Genomic DNA, 11526 nt, shown 5'->3' with positions numbered 1-11526 from the left:
GGTGACTAAGGCCTTATTGCTAAACTATATAAACTATATAATATGCTTTCTGCTGGTGGAGACGTGATGCATTCAGGGTCTGTACCTGCGATGCAGCCGTGGGACTGCCGGACGTGGTGGAACCACAGAGATGGCAGGTACAGCATCTCTCCAGCCTTCACCGTGCAGCAAAGAGGCCGGGCTAACTGGTACTGAGGGAAGCGCTCCATGTCCGGGTCCAGAGGGTCCAGAGGGATCCAGGGAACCTGAAGCAGAGAAGGGGTGGAGTGGGCAGATAGAGGGGGCAGGTGGACGGGGTGGAGGGGGTGAGTGGGGTCAGCGAGGCACTGATGGAACACCTTCAGGAAATGAGGACCTAAACGCACCTTGTGTGAGTCCACGTTATCGATGACCTTAAACTCACCGCCGTCCTGCTCTTGGTAAACAGCTGACTGATACAGACCTGACAGAGATGGTTACCGTGGTTACTGCAAGAGATCAGGACTGTGGTTACATCAGGTGGACAGTTACCACAGCAAGATTACATGACTGTTTCCTGTGATCAGTCCTGAGCAGGGGTCAGCTGCAACAAGACCAAAAGATGATGTGAAGGTTTGTCTTTCTGACTCTGGTGGTTAACCTTTAACTAGACCAGATGTTTCCAGCAGCTGATTGCTGCTGGAGAGGATATACAGTGGATCCTGTGGTAGCTACAGTAGATGTGTTGTATTCACTGAGGGTAATATCTTTAGGGTTAATAGAAGGTCATTGGATAAATAGTAGTGATCACCTGTTACTGAAAACTGTGATCTCGGAGAATGGTTGTTGTAGTTACAACCATCAAGGACATTGAGAAACAGATGGTTACTGTGGTTACCATAAGGGATGAAGGGTCGGTCAGTGGGTGGAAGCAAGATGAAGTGTTTTTCTCCAGAAATCACACAGTATAGATTCTCGTAGGGATCTTTGTGCACTGGAAAGCAAAACACAGAACAGCTGAGAACAAAAAACAGAATTTGGACAACTGCTTCGATGGAGCAACAAGTTTTGTGCCCTCGTCCCGGTAAATCCTACTAAACACTCCAGAAAGTCATAAAATGTGGCTGTTCTACATTGTCCTTCATGAATGAAGTATATTTTTCACATGAATATCAAACACATTTGGGGCAGTCATGAAAATCAAACTGAAATCTTACTGGATGTGACAGCATTTGCTTCTCCGAGCCAAAAATTGACTGCATCTGGTGATTTCCCTAAGAGAGGGAAACAAAGACAACAACGTGACTCTTAAGCCAACAACAATAACGACACAGACGCCTGAAGTAAAACACAGCTGCTGCTGAAAAGAACCCAGAAGGAATGACCTGATTTGGATGTAATTTGCTCCTCATCCACACCAGCAATGGCTCCTAACTTAACTGACCACCAGCCCTGGAAGCCAAAACCAGGCGCTGTCGGATCGTCCGACAATCTGAGTAAATGGAGGTCATCAGATGCATAGGATGTCTGGTAGTTTTGCCTCATTAGACAGAATTACCAGGACTGGATGGACAGTGAGTGTACGTCCTTACACAGGATCTGGACCCGATGTGACGGACAGACAGCCCTGTTTTACTGAGGGATTCTTGCCATAGATCCCAAACGTTTCCATATCACGGCCCCAAAAGAGCACTGACCTCAGCACGCGGGTCCCTTTATACAAACCCACAGACAACGCTACAACATACGTAAAGAAATGTTAACTTTTAGAATGTTTTATTCATTGTTAGTATAAATGCTGCTGACTTTAGATAGCTACTAGTTCTGCGGTGGAAAATGTTACCAGACAACATGTGACTTTATTACCAGATAACATTTTCTTCTCATCTTCCATCCAACTTTCAGAGGCTCCCACAGCGCCTCCTGGAGGCCACCACTTTGAAAAACAGTGCAATAGATCACATGGTTTTCAAGACGTTATAATTTTGACAAAACCTTTAGCCTGGTTTAAACTGCATTGCGTCTTTTTAGATTTAGAGAAATCGTATGATGGGGTGTTGAGACAGGAACTGTGATATTGCACAAAAAGGCCTGAAGTGATGTCGAAGTATCCATATAGTGGTGCAGGTCATGTAGGAGAGGTGTGAAACAGCAGTGAGGTGTGCTGGAGGAGGTGGAACTGCTCTGAGTCCCTTCTGGTTTGGGTTGGTGATGGAACTGACCGAGTGCTGTGCTCATCCAGGGTACGTGAGGCTCCAGGTCGTCCACTAGCTCAGGCAGCTCCTGCAGCAGGTTGGAGCACTGCTTCTGGATGTAGAACACTCCGGCTTTCTGCACCTGGAAACATTTAGTCCAGCAGAGAGTCAGAACAGAAGCCAGTCAGGTGAGCAGCAGTCCAGTACCCTGGAGCGGGCCCTACACTGCCTCACCGTTCCTTCTATTATGTCCAGCACAGAAGAAAAGCTCATCTGTCGTTCCTCAGGCATGACGAAGCGATCCCCTGCCACGGCGTCAGCATAGCCATTAGGAGTCACTGCCACGCTGATCATCTTTGACCCGATCTTCTCCCTGCGGACAGTAAGATGTGAGTTCAGTGATCCAGTAAAAATTTGAGACTTCACACAGCAGAAGCAGATTTAACTTCTTCCTTTTAATCACAGGAACCTTCAGTGTTTTCTGAGCTAAAGGAGGATGTTCATCTCAACATGCGGAGAATTCAAATAAAAATCCTTGTTTCACTGCGGACAGGTCCTTGTCACCTGAGGTATTCTGGTGTCCATCTGGACAGAGCTGGCCAATGGCTGAAGGCGTTGCGGATGATGCAGGGCTTGTTCGGGCCGATCCAGTCTCGGTAGAACTGCAGCGGCTCAGGCGGTCCCTCCAAATGTGGCACAGATTTGTTCAGGTAAAGATCTGGTGGGTGATCAGCAGTTAGTCACTGACAGACCAGACAGCAGCCAGCAACCATTGCAACACCTGCATAACTCATGATGACAATGAAATTGACACATGGAGAAGAGGAGGAATGCGTCAACCAATTAGCCTAAGATGAAAAATACACAATCCACCAGTTTCTCCCAGATTAATAGGTGAAATACCAATAGGAATACTCTGGAGAGACATGGAAGTCCCTGGAAGCAAGAATGAATCCAGACAGCTGGATCAGTGATGCTGTATGTAGAAGCTGAAGTCGCTCTGAGCTCTCAGAGAAAGACTACGGAACCTTCTAGATGTACTGAAGGAGGATCTGATAGCAGTCCAGAGAAGATGCTTAAATCGATTATTGTTGGTTTACCGATTAAATTAAGGTTCGACAAATCAAACTGTATTTTTTAGAACATTTATTCAGTATTGGAATAATTCAGTCCAGCTTTGTCAGTCTTTAAGTTGCTCTCCAAGTGCTGCTTTTTATTGACGTTCCTTCCGCAATAATGAAAGCTTTCAGAAATCCAACATCGAGTTTTAAAGCATATGTATGAATGGTTTCAGTGAAAGTTGGAGCTGTCAGTCTGCTGATCTGTGTTAGTAAACTCAGAGTGGAGATCCTTCTCACCGTGAGCCTCCAGTGAAAACTCAACCAGCCGTTCCTGAACAGACTCCATGAGCAGCTCCGTCTCCCTCTCCAACCCTCACAGGTCAGACAGGAGGAGACGTTCCGTCCAGGCTGCATGCCACCATGATGTTTCTTTTCTTTCTCTCGCTCCCTCTCTGGTTTGACTAGTTTTCCCACAGCGCCCTCTAACTGTGATGAGGATCAACTAGTCCTGAGTCAAAACAGACGTTTCTCTTCATTTTTTCGCTTATCCAACGCTTGTGGAGTTAAGTTAGAAATGTAGCATTTCTAACTTAACTCCATTTCTAACAAAGACAACATCGATAATTTGTGTTATTTAATCTTTTATGAGAGAAAAAAAATGGAGGCTCATTTTTGAAAGCCATATTTCATCAAACGATTTTTACTTCTGCATAATTTAACAAAAATGTCTTTTGAATCCTTTGTCAAAACCCCACAGAAAGTCATCCATTTCAATCTAAATTGCTATTTGGTCTCTTTTACGCACGTTGTTTGTGAGCAAACTCCTACAGCTTTTAACATGTAGACTAGGCTGTCACAATTGTTTAAAAAACAATAATAGCAATAAAAAATGTCTCCCATAAAAATTTAGACACTTTTTCAAATTAGGAGTAATTTGGCAATCCTAGCTGACCTAAAATGAAAAAGGTTCAACAAGATTTGACATCACACACAGGAAAAAAGCATTATGTCTCTCTAGTCTTTCAATATCAGGTTTCAATTTTATTAAGCTAAATACATCAGTTTACAGTGCTGTCACTGTGTTCGCCCCTCACACATTTCTTGTATTTTTGCTTTTTTGTTCAACTTAATGTTCAGGATCGTAGCTGGTAATAATATATGATTTCATTTATTATAGCAAAAAGAAACCCTTTAAATATAATAACTAGTTGTTCCACCTCTAGAAGCAACAACCTACACCAAGAGTTTATAATAAATGGTAACGAGTCTTTATCATCACCACTGAGGAACTTTGGCCTCCTTCCTTTTTGCAGAAACTATTTAATTCAGCCACATCAGTAGATTTATAAAAATAAATGAGAGTTTTATGGTAATGCTACACTGGATTTAAGTCTGTACCTTTGGCTAAGCCACTGAAAAACATAATTTCATTTCATTTCTGAGTCATTTGGATGTGGCTGTTCTGCTGTGCTTTGGATCACTGTGACTAAAACTTCCTGAACTAAAGGTGAGAAAATCTCCTGCAGGATTTTCTGGTAGAGCACCGTTCATGATTCCATCAATCATGGCAGCTTGTCCAGATCTTGAGGATGCATAGATTAGGCCAGACCCTCAGACCACCAACAGCATGTTTGACTGTGACCATGATGTTCTGTTCCTGAAATACTGTGTTACTAATAGGTAAGATGTAATATGACACAAACTTTCCATAATGTTGCATTTCTGTCATGTAAGTCTATATTTTACCAAATGTCTTGGAGATCATCAAGATGTTTTCTTTTCTGTGAGACGAGCTGTTATGTTCTGTTAGGTCAGCAGTGGTTCTGACCTGGAAACCTTCCTATGGAGATTTCCTGGAAGCGAATATGGACAGTTTCTCCATCTTATTGTTAAATCATGACCTCTGACCTTAGCTCAGGCAACGGGTCTGTAGATTTAGAAGTTGACCTGTTCTTTTTTGTCACCTCCAGAATTTATTATCAACAAGTTCTTGGAGTAATTTAGGTTTCTTAAGTTTGGCTCAACTTTCTCAAAAAGTTCATTCAGCAGTTAAAACGGGAGACAGTTACTTTTCCACACAGGCCAGGCTGGTCTGGATAGATTTTTCTCATAATAAATACAATCACAATTTTAAAATTCCTTTTTGTATGTACTAAGGTTATTTTAATAGAATACTAAAATTTAATTGTTGATCTGAAACATTTAAAGGAGATAAAAAAAGTTTAATAAAAACAGAAGAAATCTCCCACAAATGTAACTAAGTACATATATCTTTCGTCTTCCTTATAGCAATTTTGTAATATTTTTTATACCTTTTTACTTATGCTTGTGCTTTGCCTAATTCCGTGGTCCATACTCTTTCAGCCTCTCCACAGGTCAGTATACACATGCAGACATTTGAACTAATGGTGGATTTTGCTTATATTTCAGAGCTTCTATTTTTTTTTGTCTCAGTTTTTGTTCCCTAAGTAATCACACAGTGGATATTCAGATTTGGAAGAAAACAACAAAATTGTACATGTCGCAGCTGAATCACTGTCTGCAACCAAGAAGGAAGATTCTTTTGGTGTATTTTGTCCCAAAGCTCTTTTGTTGTCTCTCTGCACGCTGTTAAAATCGTGATTTTGTTTTACTCAGAGTGTTCACCATAAAGAGTTTTAACTTAATCACGACAGGAGGCGGCTATGATCCAGGTAAGTGAAGTGGGTCTGTGTTGTTTTGTTTTATGACCGCATGGTGTCGCTGTTGATCCATTAATTACCCTCACGGCTCCCGCTCTGCGTCCGAGCTTTGGACCTGCGGCATCCAGCCGGGAGGCAGCGCGGTTCATGCATTTATTTGCAGCGCTTGGCATTGATTGGAGCATTAAACCTGCAGCGCCAACAAAGCTAATGATTCTCCTGCTTGTTTTTAACAGAAACACCGCAGCTAGTTCTCCCGTTTCCACTCAATCTTTCTACTTGTATTGATTTGGTCATCCACAGACAAACAACTTTCGAAACCTTCTAAAATAAGTTCTTCTTCTTCTTTTATGTTTTGGGAAATACTGCAGTGTAATTTAGATCCCATCTGAGCGGAATGGAGAATCATTATAGACGTTTTATACCTGGTTTCTAATGTTTTTTTTTAATCAAAGTTTTAAAGCACAAACCTCCTCAAAAAGGTCCAACTAAATCTGCTCCGCAGGGAATCCTGTCTCTCTTGTGTTTTCTTTCTAGAAATAAATGTTCACAAAACCCCGGATATATTTAATGGCTTTAGCTGTTTGGTTTTGTGTCTTTATATTTTACTGACATAAAGTAATCTTTATAATTAAAATGGATTGTTATTATGTTGTTAAAGGAAAAATAAATAAATAAAAATTCATGTTTATGCCATAGAATTACTGAACGGAAACGTCATTTTCGTTTAGGCCATGTGGATTTACAGGTTTTAAATTTGTTCGGCTTCAAAATGATGTTTTAGCTCAAACTGTCAAGGAGCTATTTAATATAAATGCAGAGCAAAATCCAGTCGATCTTTTCCTCTGCTGTATAAAACAGACTGAATCTGATCCCAGTTGGATCTGTGAGGCGGTTCCTTTTGGCCATTAAAAGTAAAGTTTTTGTTTATTGTCCAAAAAGTTTTCAGGTGCGCCAAAAACGCCGTTTTAGACATCAACTGTTTGCGTTTTCTTATGTTCTTTATTTATTGATTAATTTATTTAGCTTATTTCGTAGTTAAGCAGAAAATAAATGTGATGAATCTACTGAAGCAATAAACATTCCCCTTGTCCACCTCACCAGGATGAATTTAATACATTTTTTTTGACGTTGTCAAAATTAAAATTTATTTTAAAAATAAACATTGCAGCATTACAGATATACCTCACAAATGCAACCCCTCTGAGTATAAAAGTCACTCAAACCAAAATGTTGCGGATGTATTTAGAAAATTCCACTTTAAGCAAATGAATTACGCCGTTAATCACAACGTGTTTTTTGTTTTTGTTTCTTATTTCAAACTTATTTTTCAATCCTAAAAAAAGAACAAGTATTTTGTTAAAATAACACAATGTCAGTTTAAGCGCAGATGATGCAACCCTCTTTTTTTTTGTAAAAATATGATGTCAGAATCGAAAAAATTATAATTTTAAGACAAAACCTGAGAAGGTGAAACTCAGAACAGTTGGTCCGTTTATTCAGAGGTCAGCGCTGTTCCTTCACTGCTGCTGTCCTCAAAGAAAAAAGACTAACTGCAGAGTGAAAATGAAATTAATTTACACGTATATATTTTTGCTTCAGAATCCATTTCATCATCTCTCGTTTCGTCACAGCATAAAACGTACAAATTTAACAGGATTTTGCAAGAGGGATAAACATATTTAAATAAGTAAAATCTAAAAACATTTGAAATAAGAATAAGATGAATAACAAATGAAATAATATGAAAAAAATATATATGTGAAATCTTTATGCAAATCAGGCCAACCGTGTCATTTTTAAAATGTCCTTCAGGTCTCAGGAGTCCAGAGCTGATGGGAGTCAGAAACATTTCCTGGGAGGCTTTTATGAAAACTTACAGCGTCCCACCCCTTAAGGTACTAAAGGGTCTGAACTTCTCTTAGAACCAAACAATTCCCTTATGGTAAAAATAGTTCATCTTAAGGAACTCCAAAAAAAATTTCCTTGATTCATAAGATTCTGCTGAAAATGACAGATCTCATCATTATTGTACTCTACAGATTTTATATTTATTGTATGGGTAAATCAACAAGCTTGTTCACATTATTTTTTTTATCTTCATTTTGTTTAAGTTATTTTGCTTCATTGTGTTATTTTGTTTTATTATTATTTTTTTTAAGATGAAGCCACACTGCTGTAATAATTAATATAATTCCTGACATCATTATTAGGATCCCCAGAAACTTTGTTAACTTTCCCATATTTTAGTGAACAGTATTTCAGGTATGACTTAAATGTTACTGGATTTTTCTGAAAGGACGGGTCAAAGGTCAAAGGGGCCGCTGTGAGCAGATGTTATTGTTAGGTCACGTGAGTTAAATTAACATGAGACCTGTGGAGACCAGCCACTGACCACTGGCCATAAGAACCCGCCCCAGCCAAAACGCGCGCACACACACACACACACACACACTATCCTGTTCATTAACCACACTCTGCAAACTGTTAAGCAGTATTCAGAAGAGTGCTCTTTCTATAATAGTAATCCAACATGGCTGCTATGTGTGAAAAGCCACAGTAGCTTTATGTGTAAAACTCTTGTCTAGTTTCCGCTAACGCTGAAAATACATCATTTCGCAATTACCGTGTTTCTGTTAAATAAGAAGCGCAACTAAAATCACACGTGAAAAAGTTTGTTCAAGTAAGACGTCATTAAAAAAACGCCACAAGCTCCCAACACTACTTCCTGTTGTCTTCTTCTTCTTCTTGATTTCCGCCAGAGGCAACATCCGGTTGTTGATCACGTGACTCGTGTGATGCGAAAAAAGTGTTTTCATTGCCAATTTCGGCCAGAAAAACCGCACTCCTCAACCTAGCGCCAAAACCTTGTCAAATTGCGCAGTCATAGGGTTAATGGAAACGCAGATAGAGATAACTGCAGTGGTGAACTGTTCGTTTGTCTCTGTTACCAGTTGAGTAACCCACAGCCTCTGGTGCTGAACATGTTCTGTTACTGGATGAATACTGACAGAAACACGTTTTTATCGGCTTGTTCAGTGAACTGGAGTTCGGCTGCTGCTCATCACAACAACAGACTGCTCCCTGTGGTGTTCTGGCATGCAGCTGGAATATGAAGACACTGCTATGAAGTCATTCCAAGATCTAAATTCTGAACTTCTTGTCAAAGTAAAATGCAGCATCACGACATTGTGAATTAAAATCTTAATCAAATTCTAGAAATATAATTGACATAAAAAGGAAGAACCATCCTATGTTAGCTTTGAGTTTTTACATGTAGCTGCTCAGGTTTTCATAAGTTTCAAAAATGATTTGAGTTCAACACAAACACACAACATATCCCTCACTCTGTCATTATCAACATGAAGCCAAATGAAAAAGTTTGTGACAACTAATGGTGAAAATAAAATCCTAGAATTTCTTCTGAAATTCTCAAGGTCTGACTTTTAAAAAGTGCTTTCAATAGTTTAAGTGTCTCAAATACATTGTGAAAAACATTTTTAAATATAGATTTTTCTAAACCTGTAAACCCAACAACATTTCTGCATTAAGGCTGGAAACCAGCTGCAATCTGTAAGAGCAGCCAGAGGAAGCTCTCAGTCCACCGACTCCTGAGAAACCACAGGGATCCCTCTCGGCTTTGTCAGGTTGGATGTTTTACTTTGTGCTTTTCTTCTCCATTTCTATCTGGAGGGGTGAGGGGCGGTGGGGGGGAAGAAAACCCTGTTTTGAGCTGACCAGTGACGATTAGCCACAAACTTAGACATGTTCCTGCTAAAGCAAACATCTGTGTTCCAGGGGAAAACAGCAGATGGTGAAAACATGCTGCCTCACATCCATCACAAGCACAACTTCACCAAAACGTGGAGGACTGAGCTTTGCTTCACCTGTAAAGGTTTAATGAGGAGAGTAAATCTATGCACATGGACTTAAGCTTTGTATTTGTTTTAGATCAGTGTTCCCTTGGAGGTCAAAGGTCAATTTTATATTCATTTCTATTAGTAACTGTGATTAACATAATTGGACCTGGGATATTTTTTAAAGGATCTCTGAGTGGCACCGAGCTCCTTCAGGAAGTCATAAAAACCCCATCAAAGAATCAAATATTATTTTTTCGTGTTAATTAGTGATGATGCCCTCTTTCTGTCATTTAAATTGTTTTTATTCAGATATGTTGCTGAATACACAATAAACATTTATTTTGGCTGAAAAGTTTAACATGTTGCACAATGACCCAATTTTTAGTCACAATCTCTTGTTGTCAGCATGAGGCAAAAACAGATTATATTTAATATACATATAATTCTAAAGTTGAGCTTGGGAGTGTCTCCTCTTAGTTTTTAACAAAACTTTAAAGTTTCATTTCTTGAAGAAATCAATTTCTGAGGAAATTTGTATTGTTGTTATTTTTTGTTGAGTTGAAAATGTAAACATAACTAAAGAAATATGGAAAAGATTAATAGTAAATTATGTCTGGTATAGTGTGATAATCCCAAATCTTATATTTAACAGCAAATAAAATAAAATAAATGTCACTTTAAACCAACGGAACCAGAAAGGAACCAGTTCAGGTCCAATCCAGATCCAGGAGAGTCTTTGAATGAATCAGGCAGGTTGCTTTGGTCCAAACTCCACCAGCCAACCTGATGAGGTGTAGATTTGTTTTTGTGTGAATCAGTAAAAAAATGATTGAGAGTCAGTTTGAGACGGACAGGTTCTGATTTCAAGCATTTTTATTCCCTCCTGGATTTGATTGGACCTTTTACTGTGAGTCAGTCCTGCCTTCTCCTCTGTCCATCTGAACACTTTGTGGTCTAAATGTTCCCTCCACATGCTGGCAGCTCACAGGCTTCAGAGAGCGACACTCAATAAATGAACCATGGTTTAGTTAAAATCCTTGAACTTGTCATAGATTCTCTTAATATTAGATCTTTATCGTCAGATATTAAACAATTTTGTTGCAGTAGAGATAGGAAGATGTGAAATAAAATTTAGAAAACAATCCAAACTGATATTAGGTGCAGATAACAGTTCTTATTGAATATTTTTGGTCGTGCTTGTGAATGCAGCCCATCCTCCGCCTCCTGCAGGATCCAGCCTGGCGGACCAACAGGATCCTGCAGCTCAGCATCCAGACGGAGCGATCCGTCCTCAGCCACCAGGAAGCCACACAAAGGCACAGAAAAACCCATGGAATTATCTTCAACAACAACAACAGCAACAGCAACAACAACAACAACAACAACAACAACAATAATGATAATAGTAATACAATAAACATTTGCAAAGAAAATTTACGCGCGGCTTTTCGTGCATTACATTTTTTTTTTAATAATTATGAAGTTTTTTCTGCGCAGCCGCTGAAGCAGCGCAATAAATCAGACCAATTATTTGCCTTGTGAGGGAATAAAACCCAACAAAACCCACAAACACACAATAAACATCAGTTATCGAGATGGTAAGAAGATGCACTGACCACAAAATATGTCACGTGACAATACAATAAATAAACAAATGTTAAAAAAACATTTCTAAGATATATATATATATATATATATATATATATATATATATATATATATATATATATATATATATATATATATATATATATATATATATATATATATA

General features: G+C 39.1%; 1 protein-coding gene and 2 long non-coding RNA genes across 3 annotated transcripts in view; 2 read left to right on the top strand and 1 right to left on the bottom strand.

The window, feature by feature from the left end:
- jmjd7 (jumonji domain containing 7) overlaps positions 1–3675 on the bottom strand; it is an 8572-nt gene extending 4897 nt beyond the window's left edge. The window contains exons 1-8 of the mRNA XM_015014564.1: positions 3512–3675; positions 2718–2871; positions 2388–2526; positions 2181–2295; positions 1176–1232; positions 857–952; positions 366–442; positions 86–245 (exon numbers count right to left, since the gene is read on the bottom strand). Coding sequence (XP_014870050.1) covers positions 86–245; positions 366–442; positions 857–952; positions 1176–1232; positions 2181–2295; positions 2388–2526; positions 2718–2871; positions 3512–3560 — 847 coding nt within the window. The 5' untranslated portion in view covers positions 3561–3675. The remainder of the gene's footprint in view (positions 1–85; positions 246–365; positions 443–856; positions 953–1175; positions 1233–2180; positions 2296–2387; positions 2527–2717; positions 2872–3511) is intronic.
- On the top strand, positions 2462–2679 carry LOC106934575 (uncharacterized). The gene is made up of 2 exons (XR_001421725.1): positions 2462–2542; positions 2619–2679. It is a non-coding gene; the product is annotated as an uncharacterized LOC106934575 (long non-coding RNA).
- A 2801-nt stretch (positions 3676–6476) lies between the features above and the next one.
- Positions 6477–11526, top strand: part of LOC106934577 (uncharacterized) — a 15312-nt gene continuing 10262 nt past the window's right edge. The window contains exon 1 of the long non-coding RNA XR_001421726.1: positions 6477–6489. This is a non-coding gene — a long non-coding RNA (uncharacterized LOC106934577). The remainder of the gene's footprint in view (positions 6490–11526) is intronic.

The sequence above is a fragment of the Poecilia latipinna genome, unplaced genomic scaffold (genome assembly GCF_001443285.1).
Source record: "Poecilia latipinna isolate Pla-1442-1.1 unplaced genomic scaffold, P_latipinna-1.0 Scaffold1828, whole genome shotgun sequence".
NCBI classification, from domain to species: Eukaryota; Metazoa; Chordata; class Actinopteri; order Cyprinodontiformes; family Poeciliidae; genus Poecilia; species Poecilia latipinna.
Note: the sequence above shows the minus strand (reverse complement) of the source record. Positions and strands in the feature narration are given on the sequence as shown.